At 38.8% G+C, this 13,139-nt stretch overlaps 1 protein-coding gene across 7 annotated transcripts in view; it reads left to right on the top strand.

The window, feature by feature from the left end:
- CNTN4 (contactin 4) overlaps positions 1-13,139 on the top strand; it is an 877,388-nt gene that overhangs the window by 796,443 nt on the left and 67,806 nt on the right. For all 7 annotated transcript variants that reach the window (XM_087866847.1, XM_087866849.1, XM_087866848.1 and 4 more), the window contains one exon: positions 8,579-8,706. In XM_087866847.1, coding sequence (XP_087722973.1) covers positions 8,579-8,706 — 128 coding nt within the window. The remainder of the gene's footprint in view (positions 1-8,578; positions 8,707-13,139) is intronic.

Here is a 13,139-nt window from a genome sequence, read left to right as displayed (position 1 = left end):
TTTGTTTGTTTGTTTTGCTATTGTCTACAGCACACCAATGCCAGTTCATCTTCCAGGCTTTTCTTAGTTCTCAACTGGCGCAAATCCAGTAATAGCTCTACCAAGTCTAAATGTCTTCACCTCTGTTGGGCACAGGCTAATTCTCCAGTTGATAGGTTGAATATACAAATCTTTATCTCTGTCTCTTCATTGCCACTTCTCCACTCCTTCGAAGTTTTGACCGTTTTATGGGTGTTGTGTTCTAGAACTGTGTTGTATTGCTGTTGCCTGAAGGACAGGTAAATACGCTGCATCTCTCACAAACAGTTCAGCTACTATAAAGAACTACTTAGAAAACCATATGTTGCCATTTTGGTATAGGTCTTCTCTACCTAATGTTGGCTACAATTTAATATCAAAATAAATATTAATTGGCCACAATAACAACAACCAAAAGACGATTGAATGGAAGATCTACTTTAGTCCAACAAATTAGGAAATTGGGTCGATTAAAGAAGAAATTGAAATTGCAGGCAGCCCTAATTTTTATTTTCCTATTGGACTTTTTATACTTTAATACATTATCCATTACCACACCAAAACATTTCTTCGTACTCTACATTTGATTGTTAGTATACCACCTAAAGAGCAATAATTTCCAGTCTTTTGAAATGTAGCTACTTTTGGAACATGGGGCCAGGCCCCATGAGGAAGGAAAGGTTATTGATGAGTGAGCATGATCAGTGGTGCTAGGCCCATGGAATCAGACACACTCCTGCGTTATGCCCCTTCCCCATCCTCTAAGGAACACAAAGTAGACTTTGCTATTAAAGTAGGTTCTGGCTCAACCCAGAACAACAGTCATGGTGGGTTTCCTCTCTTGACATCTTAAAGGTTAGTGTCCTCCTAAAGTTCATGTCTACCAGGAACCTTAGAATGTGGCCTTATTTGGAAATAAGGCCTTGCAGATGTAAATGAGTTAAGATGAATTCAAACTAGATTCAAGTGGGTCCTAATCCAGTTCCTGGTGTCCTTGTAAGAAGAGGGAAATTTGGATAAAGACGCATGCACAGAGGGAAGATGATGTCAAGAAACAACAGGAATGACACCATGTGATAATAGAGACAAGAATTCAAGTTATGCATCTATAAACTAAGGAATGTCAAGGACCGATGACTGTTACCAGAAGGTAGAAAGGCAAAGAAGGATTCTCCTTCTGAGATTCCCAAAAGAAAACAATCCTTCTAGCACCTTGATTTCAGACTTATAGTCTCCAGAACTACTGGCTTTTTAAGCCACCCAGTTTGTGGCACTTTGCTATGGCAGCCCTACAAAACTACTATAATGCCCTATTCCCCTTCTTACTCCATTGCTTTGGTCTCTCAGTGAGGTATGTCTGGGGTGGGGAGAATCCAAGAGGGAGGAAAATGTGGTCTACAGCCTAAAGGCTACCCAAAAGCCCTGTTCCATATCCGCAGCACAGGGTAATGGTTTAAAGCAATCTAAAGTGATCTCAAAAGCCCACAGGAATGGGGTAGAGATATTGGTGAGCTCTTAGAGCCAGGGTAGGAGCTAGAAGGTCTACCGGCTGCTTAAAGGAGCTACTTCTTCTCCCCTCCAGCTCATTGGTGCCCTACAGGGATGTGTTATGGTATGATCCTATTGTCCCATTGGTCACAACTAGCCGGGAATAGGTTTTTACATGAAATCTCCCAATTATTTGGATTAAAAGGCAACTCAGTGCAGAATGAAGCACACACATCCGTAACTAGGCAATCCTTTCTCTGATTTTATAATGAGGGCCTAGCTGACATGTGCCTAGCCCTGTACTGTCTCATAAGGTAGGGTGACCCCTGGTTTGGGGACGTCTGACTTCATTGCCCTCATTCTAGTACCTTGCTGGTGGCCCCTGGGGTCAGGAGTCCTGTGACATCTCTACCACACTGTCAGTTTGCTTGGGTTGAGAAGTAGCAGTATTTATATTAACCATGTCTGAAGTTTTAGAATATATTTTAGCCCTCCAGGAATGTTAACCTCTTTCGTAATGTGTAAGTCTGTGCTTTCCTGTTCGGGCTTTTAAATGGCAAACATGTTTTCTTGAATTCATCATGTATTAGAGAAAGGAGAAGCCTGTTATGGCCCTTTGAGATTTATTTAATTATGCATGATTTTAAGTGATTTATGCTATCCCTGATCTAACACTATTAAAGATGATTTAAAAGTTAACAATTTGAAATTTCCATTGTTTGTTTGTTGAAAAGAAATTATTAATCCATAATACCTCCCTTTGCAGAAGGGAAGAACTAATCTTCTAGGTTGTACTCTCAATGGTTTTACTTATAAGGAAAGCATTTCCAGACAGGTGAGGATGCGCTGCTTCTCTCACCAGTAGTTGGGCTTCCACGTAGAACTGCTCAGACAATCATAGGTCACCATTTGGGGATAACCCTTCTCTTTAGGGTGATAGAATATTGTGGACTTGGCAGCTTTTGTCATCTGTTACTAAAGCCCCCAAAAAGGAAAGATCAGCATTTTTAAAGGTCCAGTGTCCCCAGACTGGTTTTGATTAATAGGACTGACAAGGTCAGCTCTTCAATGGCTATAACCCAGAGCCTCATATTAAGAAAGAAAGATTCAATTTATCTCATAATTCCAGGTAGGTTCCTATTCTCTATGGATCTGAAATCTCTAAATGAAGTGGAGGAATAACTATTCTCTTTGCAACGGGCAATTTACTATGTTGTGAATTAGATGACCTTTTTTTCATGTAGGGAAAATTAAGTCCTATGTCACACCTTTATTTTTACTACTTGCTGCTTTATCATTTTTGACTTTTCTCTGATACTATCAATGATTTAAAAAGAGCCTACAGGTAGGTCAGGGCTAACATGTTCTAAGCCAGGAACAGATTTACATTTTCAATTCCTTTTATCTAACTTGATCACTATTCATGAGTATTAGAAGGAGCTCAGAGTTCAATACCAAGCTAATAGCTACGGGTCAGTCAGTAGACTGAAATGGGAAAACTAAAATGAAATAGAAACTTTGAAGTCTCATCAAGAAACAAACGTGAAAATACAACTATCCTTGGATTCAGGCACTATATTCATGGGAAAAAGTGAATGTAAAAATATTAGTTGAAAAATTTTTTCTAAGTTGGGATAGAATTCAACTGAAAGGAAGCAAATACTAGTGTTGAGTTATGTTTCTAAAGTTTCTTGAGTTAGTGGAAATTAGCACCCCAAGATAAATGCTAACCTTATACTAAATCCCCACTTATAAAAATCCCATAAATTCAAAGCAACAAGTCATTGTAATTTAATTTAGCCCTTTATCTGTAGAAATAAATAGCCAAAAGTATATGGCACAGCTGTGTATGAAGGAAGATGAGGTCAGTTTTTCCAGACCCAGAAATCCATGGTCATTCCTCCATAATTGAGTTAATCAGTCTTTTGGCAACAAGTTCTGCAGAAGTAGCCATCAAAGAATGATCTGGAGAACTCCTTGCTCCTCTCCACTTTCACTACCACTATCTCCTGAACAAGTTCACTAATTTCCCTAAGATATTGGACTCTTCCCATTGCAAGGGATTAAAACCAAATTTCTAATGTCTTAAATTATTGCCCTATGGGGCATCCAAAGGAAGCTGTTGGCTTAGCCATGGACAGAAACAGGGTCTCAAAGAGATCTTAAGTTGTCTCCTCTCTCTCTGTCTCCTGGGCTCTGCTTATCTTCAGTTGGTTTCTTTAAGGCATGCTGTCTATGGCAGGTAAGATGACTGCTAACAGTTCTAGATTTCCATCTCCAAATGTAGTAATAAATAGAAAGAGATTGTTTCCTCAAATAGCTCCTGGTTTTGGTAACATGCCTATCCATAAATCAATCACTGCAGACAGGGGAGTAGGATCTCCTGATTGGCCAGGCCTTGGTCCTTGCCTTTCTTTATTCTATGAACAGCATGGGAAACAGAAGCCTCACTGGCAAAAGTAATGCCATTTCTAGTATGCATTTATAGAAATGTATGCATTATGGTATAAAACACACTGACATCATTTCTAGGTATGTAATTATCTAAGGTCCTCCTGGTTTATATAGGCCCAGTGTACAGGAGGTGTTTAGTGGATATCTATGAATAAGAGAGCCCGATTTTTCATCCCCCTTCTATAGCTACTTGATGTTACCCATATGCTTCATTAAGCATAATAATGTGTTACAGGATTTCAGAAGGACAGAACTACTTGATAGTGGTCTTAACCTTAACAGAATCCTTTATTAATATCTGAAATAATAGATTTAGGAGGGTACGGAACTTTGGTTAATAGAATATTTGGCTAATGTGCTTATATCGTGCATTTCATGTGCTAGGCACCGATCTCAGCAGTGCACATCTTTACAACACCTTGTGAAATATAGTTACTTTTATTATTCCATTACCTCAAATAAGGAAATTTGCATGCAAAGATGTTCCTCACATGGCTCATAAGTGGCACGAGTCTGATTTGTGCCTAGATAGTATAGTTCTAGAGTTTATGGTTTTTCCTTTTTAAGATTCATTTATTTATTTTAGAGAGAGAGAGAGAAAGAGAGAGAGAGCACTCAAGCAGAAGGAGGGGCAGACAGAGAGGGAGAGTCTTAAGCAAACTCCACACCCAGCACAGAGCTCAACATGGGGCTCGATTTCACAATCCTAAGATAATGACCTGAGCTGAAACCAAGAGTTGGACACCCAACCAACTGAGCCACCTAGGCGCCCACAGAGCTTATGTTCTTAATCAGTACGTTATATTGGTTGGATAAGAAATTGGTTGAATTTCACTAAACTCCATGTTCTACCCACATTTGGATTATACCTAGGAAAAATAAACAGTCAGAGAAATATAATGTAATTCAATGACAGCTACTAAAAATGACCCCTTCTACAGATTATCCTCCTCTCTCACCTTTTCCAATGTCTGGAATTCAAGCCTTGGAGGCCTAGTTCTTATCTCTTTGTTAAAAAAAAAAAAATGGGAAGATTAAAACACTTACCAATGTCAGGCGCTGAAATCTTAAAAATCAGTAGTACAGCAGTTTGTAAAATTACCTTGTCATTTCACAAAGCTTAAAGGAAATTGGATAAGGAAGCTTTGAGGGTAAGGGGCAAAGAGAGCCTTGAGAGAGATTGTGTAGAGCTAGCTGGGTCCCACAGCTGGATAGCAACAATATGTTGGGTGCCTTTTGTGCAATGTAGTTACCATCATTAAGGATAACGGGATGGGAATGACAGTGGAAAATGAGAAAAAACATTAATACAGCACTTTACAATTAAGAGAACCTTTCATGTATCTTATCTCATTGTGGAAGATAATCATCATAGTAACCAGTGATATTAAAAGAATAAAAACTGATGTAGACCCAGTAGTTCTCTGTTGGGGATGATTTTGCCCCCAGGAAACATTTGGCCATATTTGGAGATATTTTTGATTGTCACAACTTGGAAAGAGAGGACAAGTGAATGGAGCCCAGTGCATAGGGGACAGAGATGCGGCTAAATAACCTCACAGGACAAAGAATTATATGGTCCAAAATATCAGTAGTGCCAAGGCTGAGAAGCCCTGCCTTAGGGCATGAGAAATTAGGCCAGGTCATACACTTAGCAAGTATCAGAGTCTAGGCTATTACGAGGTCATCTGATGACAAAACCTTTACTTGTTTCCTTATTCATATCCTGTTGGCATTAAACAGTATGATACAGGCAACGGCTTTAGGTTTTAGAAATTATAATACCACTTTAAATGGTATAAACTATTAATAGGCCTTTGTGTTTTGAAAGAATCAGCTCACCCCTCAGTGTTTAATATGCCCCAAACCTATGTTACCTCATGGAAAATGACTCTATATACAAAACACAAATGTCACCTTCCTGATTGAGTTCTCATATGCCAGCATTTTACAATTTCCAGAGAATTATTTTATAAATAGAAATATGATTAACTCCTCTAAAGTTATTTTTGTGATTATTGAGGGAATTAGGGTTTAATTACCACACTATTTTTATCAGTACATCTGCTCTTGGGCTAATGGGGCATCATATGGTCTTTACTGAGCAACTGTTATGTGTGTATTATGGTGTGAATGAACAAAGGGCCTCCTTGTCTGCATCTTATATACTGTGTGGGAGGACTCAGTTAATTTGTATATTGACTTCGGATTGTCAGACGTAATAGTTGAGGTGCAAAAAGCAGACTGATTTAATTACTATGTTAAGAGAAATTATGTTCAGAGAATGGTGTCCCATTTTTTCCATGTGAACAAATAACTAAATAAGAGGACACAGTTTTAAGGCTGAAATTTTTACTACTACCTAGTAAATACCAGGAAATGTGCTGGAAATTTCACTGACCTTATCTTACCTAATTCTTACTAACAACTTACCCGACCCGTATTGTTAGCTCCATTTTATAGATGAGGAAACTAAAACTCAGAAAGTTAAGCAGATTGCCTCTGATCACACAGCTGGAGCTGACGGAACTGGTATTTGAACGCCCATCCTTCTGATTCCAATATCCTTTGTAGAGGATAATAAGAGGATGAATAAGGTCATCCTGTCTCATCAGCCTGAGTCAAAAAACCGGGAATGAGTGAGAGGGAAATTTGTAGCTTCTCCATCCCAAAGAGCCTTCATGAAAAGTATATACCACGTTTGCAAACCGGCATATTTAAATCTTCACCTGTGGTCTTAAAATGATTAGCCAAAAATTCTATTAAGTGAAGCTGTGACCAGCCTAGACCCCTTATTTCCAATATTTGTCAAAGACTCTCTTAAGGCTATCACTAGTGCTCAGTGGTTTAGCCCCTCTGAATTCCTATATTCTTGATTTTTCTCTTAGGATATGTATTTATTTACTTCTTCACTCAGTCACTTAGCAGACACGTACAGGGCATCTACTATGTGTCATCCTAGGTACTAGTTCCTGGAGATTAAGTCGTAAGATAAACGTGGTCAGTGCCCTCAGAAAAACTCATATGCCAGGTAGTAAGTAGGATAGCTAACAAGTTAGCAAAATTTCTAGGTTGTGTTTGATAGGAAAAAATTAAAGTGGCTGCAAGAAAAGGGAATAACAAAATAAAACATCCACTTTAGAAATATGAGTCATAAGAAAAGCGCTGCCCCTAAGGTGAGGTCGTGAGAGGGAGGTAGCTATGTCCTGATGTCAAGGCAGGCAGAACAGCAGGTAGAGAGGACCTGAGGTGGGAAAGGGTCCCAAACACTGTAGGGACGTGCAAAAGGCCAGTGTAACTATAGTTCATTGAAGGGTAGAAAGATGAGAATGAAATCAAGTAGTCTAGAGAAAGGCAAAGGCCAGATCCATCAAGCCTTGTCGAATTTATCGAGGTCAGTGGGGTGCAAAGAAGGATTTTTAAGCCTGAGCAGTGATGTAATCTGATCTATATTTTAAAACGCCGTCTGACCACTGACCAAAGAATGCATTTAAGGGACAAGAGTAAAAATAGGCAGATCATTTAAGAGGCTGGTGACAGGCCAGGTGGGAAGGGGAGAGCAGAAGAGATAGAAAGAGGTGGGTAAATTTGAAGGATAGAGTAGAGGTTCAGCAGACAGTAATCTTAAATGAGCCATCTGTGTCTGTTTTTTTTTATTTCTCTATCTGGTGTCCAAGCCAGGCTGCATGTCCTACCCATCTCTACACCTTCCTCTTCTGCAATATTCATGTTGAAGATGGGGTTCTCTAGAATCCTCCCTGTTCCACTTTTGTGTCTGTCAGTGCAAGTGTTTCCTTCCCAGGTAGTAGATTTGTTCCTAATTGTGGGCCCTGAGATGTGCCATCCACGTTTGCTGTTCTGCCAAAGTCATACTATGTTGTGGGATATTTTTTTTAATTCATTTCTTGCATCTCATTGAAAATGTGTTGTCTGACATGTCAGAAATAAATATGCTTAATAATAACTCATTTAACTTAAGCCACCCCCTAGAAGAAAACTTTTTTTAACGATTTTTATTTATTTATTTATTTGACAGAGAGAGAATGGGGAGGAGAGAGAGAGAGAGAGAGCTCACAAGGAGGGAGAGTGGCAGGCAGAGGGAGAGGGAGAAGCAGGGTCCCCGCTGAGCAGAGAACCTGACTCAGGGCTGGATCCCAGAACCCTGGAATCATGACCTGAGCTGAAGGCAGACTCTTAACTGACAGAAGAAAAATTTTCAATGAAAATGTGTCAAGTGGCCAATCAAGAGATTTTTTTTTTCTTATACCTCTGCAGTGTTAAGACTAATGGTAATCAACAATGAACCTTCCCTATGCATAAAGTGATTAGGGCTGCCAAGGACAGAGAATGGTTACAACCTATCTATTTCCTAGTATTTCCAATATTTATGCCAAGAGAATGTTGAGACCATTCTAGCGAGAAAAGTGTTAAAAGTCCTAAATAAGTCACATGTCCTAATTATATTTATGTGTATATAGACAAATACCCTGAAAAAGATGTGACCGTCAAGTGATATAGCCATGATTTGTAGTTTGAAAGATGACAGAATGACAGACATCATTTTCAATTTGTCATATGAGATAAGCTTACTGTTTTGGTTTATTTGTTTTAATTTCAGAATTACCATTTCTGAAGATGGAAGCCTCAAAATTGTCAATGTGACGAAGTCAGATGCTGGAAGTTATACCTGTATAGCCACTAACCATTTCGGAACTGCTAGCAGTACTGGAAACTTGGTAGTAAAAGGTAATGATAACCCAGAGAACACGTACATTGATATACATGTCCTCATTTCTAATACTGCAATCTATAGAAGAGGCATCATTCATATTAATATGTACAGTTATCACTGTGTTGCTAAATTAATACATCATGCCAAACATTATACGATTAACGATTCTTAGAGAACTGCTGGTAATGAATATGATTGAAAAGCTATCTTATTTCAGAATCATCCAATACAATTTTGAGAATTACAGCCATTGTATCTATTATACTATTGTAACTAATGTTATCTTCAATCCTTTAATTAAATTTCTTTCAAGTCTCTGTAGATTTGAAATTCATGTCTAGGAACACTGTGCTAACAAATTAAAAACCCATGACTTGAATACTATTTTTAGCAAACATTGTTTAAACAATGACATTGGCTATTTTTAAAAGAGCTGCCCTGGTAATTCAGAGATAGGGATATGGATTATTACACCAATAAAGGGATTTGATCACCTCTGTGCTTTGCTTTCGTCACCCTGCCAACCCTCTCAGTTTTAAGGAAATAAAATTTTCCACATACCTTAGTCTGGGTGCTTTATAGTATATGACAGAAATTCCTTTATTGCTTTTAGCACAGCACATGATGTGAGTCTGTTCTAACACCAGGTTGATGGGATGGGCTGAAAGCACTAAATTGCAAAGGATGAGTTTTTAATTTACATTTTATTTGCATTTCTATTACTTTCTGTCTTGTCAAGTCATAGAATTTTTGAGTTGAGGAGATCTTGGCAATGGATGATCTGACTGAGGAGATAAGACTCATGTTGGTGACCTTCTCAAGGTTACCAGTAGTGGAAGACGGATGTTAGCCCAGGAATCCTGATTGTGCATTCTGCTTGGTTCTGTTTACTGCGCCAGGAAATCTTGTTAATTCAGCTTTTTTTCGTATAATAGATTTTTATAAAATAAGTATTTTTCTATAACCGACGTAGTAGATGGGTCACATAGTATTATTTCCTTCTTGCCCATTTGTGGCTCCCTTTGTGAAGTAAGATAGCCTAAGAAAAATAAAAATATCTATCTATTTTATATATCCCAATTTTATTTTAAAGAAAAAGCCAAAAATTACCTAATTGCGTATTTTGGGGTCCTTAGAAGGTGGAAAAATACTACCATTTGGGTAAGCCTTTCTATTGTAAACATCTCTGTGTATAAAAAAGCTGGAAAGGCAGGAGTCAGAAGTAAACCTGTATTTATTTATTTATTTATTTTTTTTTAAGATTTTATTTATTTTTCGACAGGATAGAGACAGCCAGAGAGAGAGGGAACACAAGCAGGGGGAGTGGGAGAGGAAGAAGCAGGCTCATAGTGGAGGAGCCTGATGTGGGGCCCGATCCCATAACGCCGGGATCACGCCCTGAGCCGAAGGCAGACGCTTAACCGCTGTGCCACCCAGGCGCCCCTAAACCTGTATTTAGATTAACTCCACTGTTTCAGTCTGTTAATGAATCACTCAGAGCAGTAGCATGGGCATAGGACTATATGTTCACTCTATTTCACAGGGCAGAGGAAAAAAGAGGTTAGATAATATTTATAAATCAAAATTCCAGCTAGAGGTCTTTGCTAATGTATGGCTTTCTCAGCTGCAAAAGGAAATAGAGATCAGCTAGGACCAGGAGGAATCCCAAGGTTTCAGAGCTGGTTAATGGCAGAGCTGGTACCTGATTATAGATTATTTGCTAGTTAGGGAGATATGAGAGAATACTAGGCAGCCATCTTAAGCAGTGATTAAGAGACTGAGCTTGAGGCAGAAAGATCTGGCTTTGGATCTCATTTCTCTCACTCGCTCTGTGACTTTGGACTACACTATTAACCTGTGTGGGGATAACAGTATGCCAACTGCTTAGGGTTGTTTTGATGACTGCAATAATCCACGTTAAGTGCTTAACATAGTGTCTGGCACTTAGGAAATATTAGTAGTTGTTTGGTTGTTGTTGCTTGTATTTTAATAAAATGGCTATACATACATTCTAAATCTTATTGAAATGAACATTTATGAAGTTACCATCACCAACCTATTAGAGTAATTAGCAAAGAGAAGTGAGCCTACCACACACACACAAAAAAAAAAAAAAAAAGAAAAAAGAAAAAAAATGCCCGAGAGTGTGAAAGATTATAAACAACTAAGCCTAGAAACCGTTTTTTGCTGTTCTATATTGCTGACAGTGGGATATTTCTACATGGAGTTACAAGTTATGTCCTGTGTTTGATCAACATCCTTCTCGTAAGCCTTGATTTCCTTACCTCTCAAGATAGTGGACAGAGGGGCGCCTGGGCAGCTCAGTCAGTTACGTAGCCGAGTCTTGATTTCGGCTCAGGTCATGATCTCAGAGATGTGGGATTGAGCCCCAGGTAGGGGTCTGCTCTGAGCTGAGTGCTCTGTGCTGAGCTGAGCGTCGAGCCTGCTTGGGATTCTCTCCCTCTCCTCTCCCTCTGCCCCCCGCCCCGTTCTTGGGTGTGCGCACTCTCTCTCTCTCAAAAGTAAATAATTAATTAATTAAATTCTTTAAAAAAGATAGTGAGCAAAAAGGAATGTCCTCTAATTCCCATCAGAGTTCATATCCCAGCAATAGGAGTGGTCCCAGGACCAACCATCCAGAAGATTCTCTGCTGCTTGTCTTGTACTGAATGATGGCACAAAACATTCCATACACCAATTATGAAATATGCCATGGTTATCCCATGTTTTAGGTGGATATAAATGTTGCTGAGGCAGGAACTTCTACCTATTTTAAGAGATTAAATACTTTATTTCTAGATTTCTAGTAAAATGTAAATGGTGATTTTCCAAGTATAGTATAAGAGATAGTCTTACTGTTATTTTACTGATTTTTTTAAATTTTAGTAATTTATTTGCTTCTTACAATGTGTACTAGGAAAAGTCTAGTTTTCCATTCATGACAATGATTTTTAAAAAATCTCCTTTTAAAATATATTTAAGTAAAGAAGTGAGTCAATATAAGGAAAAATATTAAGTATGTATTATTATTACGAGAGGATCCTAAAGATGGGATATGAAGGTTGGGAAACAGGATGTAATGGCATTTTCAGGAGAGTTTTAGTGGACTTATGGACAGGACTTAGAGGGACATATTACAGGATCAGTGTATGGCCACCTGTTTTGCTGAGACATATTGAATACTTTAAAACTGAAATTGCCTAATAGATGGGGAAAGAAAAAGAGCAGGGCTGGAAGAGAAAGAGGAAGGCGGAGACCTGTAGGAATGAGCCCTGAGGTCACAGTACAATGGTCCCCACCAGAGGGAGCTCATCTGTGTAGAAGTTGAGCTGTTTCTGGCCTTGGCTGGTGATGCTCTACTGCAGTCAGTTTTTCTGCAGAGGTTCTCTGATTCTTGTGTTATTCTTATAGATGAGATGGGGGTGAGGGGAAGAAATATGAGTTTTATCTGGTCCATATGTTCACAGAAGTTAGCAATCCTGTTACTTTAGGGAAGGTCAGAAGGTATTTGAGAGAACATTTATCTCCCGTTGCTTGGTTCTGACTCCCATTAACATTAATGGGAAGAACACGTGTGTGCATAGGGGCATCCAGACCACCAGGTCTCTGTGAAGGACATTAACATAAACTAAGAAATGCAATTTAGAAATCTGCCCCATAAAGCACGATAAAGGCAGAGAAAACCATTCTGAACTCCACGTGAACTGTGCCAAGTACTGAATCGCACATCATAATGCTTCAGCCCTGTACCTTTAATGTAAATGTAACAGTTTGGCCTGAAATATGACTGAGCACTGTATTTTAATTCAATTTTGAGATCTACAAAGGGACTAATTTATCAGAGAAGGCGTTCTCTAACCTTAAAATGTGCTTGTATTCATTTTGATCTCCTCATACGTAGGATTAAAACACTGTGAAGGTCAGACATCAGAACACGTCTTCTCTAACGTTTTTATAATAATTCCATCATTAACAACGCTTCTGAAATCCAATTCTCTTCCTCCTCACCCCCACCCCCATGTTTTGAAGGGAAGCCGAAGACCGTGTCAAACACAGGGTCAGTAAGTATGGGGGAGGAGAAAGAAGGTATAAATCCACTATAGCAGGTACAAGAGGTTTAAAATAAATCTCTGGCAGACAACCATAAAATGGATAAATATTCAGATTATGCATGAGTATGCTTCCAAACTGCAGAATTCTGACAGGTGCCCAGGGGGCTCTTGATTATCATCCCATCATCTGAATTTCTAAATTTCACTGATTTTATTTTTTAAGCTAGTTATAGTATATTTGGGATTTGGTCTGCTTTTTAATTTTAAGCAAGAACAGTTCTCATGTCAGACCCGTGAATCCTACCAGAAAGCATAATATTTGACCTTTCAACAAAGATGAGCTTTAGCAATTGTCGACATCATTAAGAACTATATGGAGGGCAGGCTGCATTTAC

Source organism: Ursus americanus, chromosome 14, assembly GCF_024610735.1.
Source record: "Ursus americanus isolate L20-20 chromosome 14, mUrsAme1.1.p, whole genome shotgun sequence".
In the NCBI taxonomy this organism is placed as follows: domain Eukaryota; kingdom Metazoa; phylum Chordata; class Mammalia; order Carnivora; family Ursidae; genus Ursus; species Ursus americanus.
This window is presented reverse-complemented; position numbering and strand designations above follow the sequence as displayed.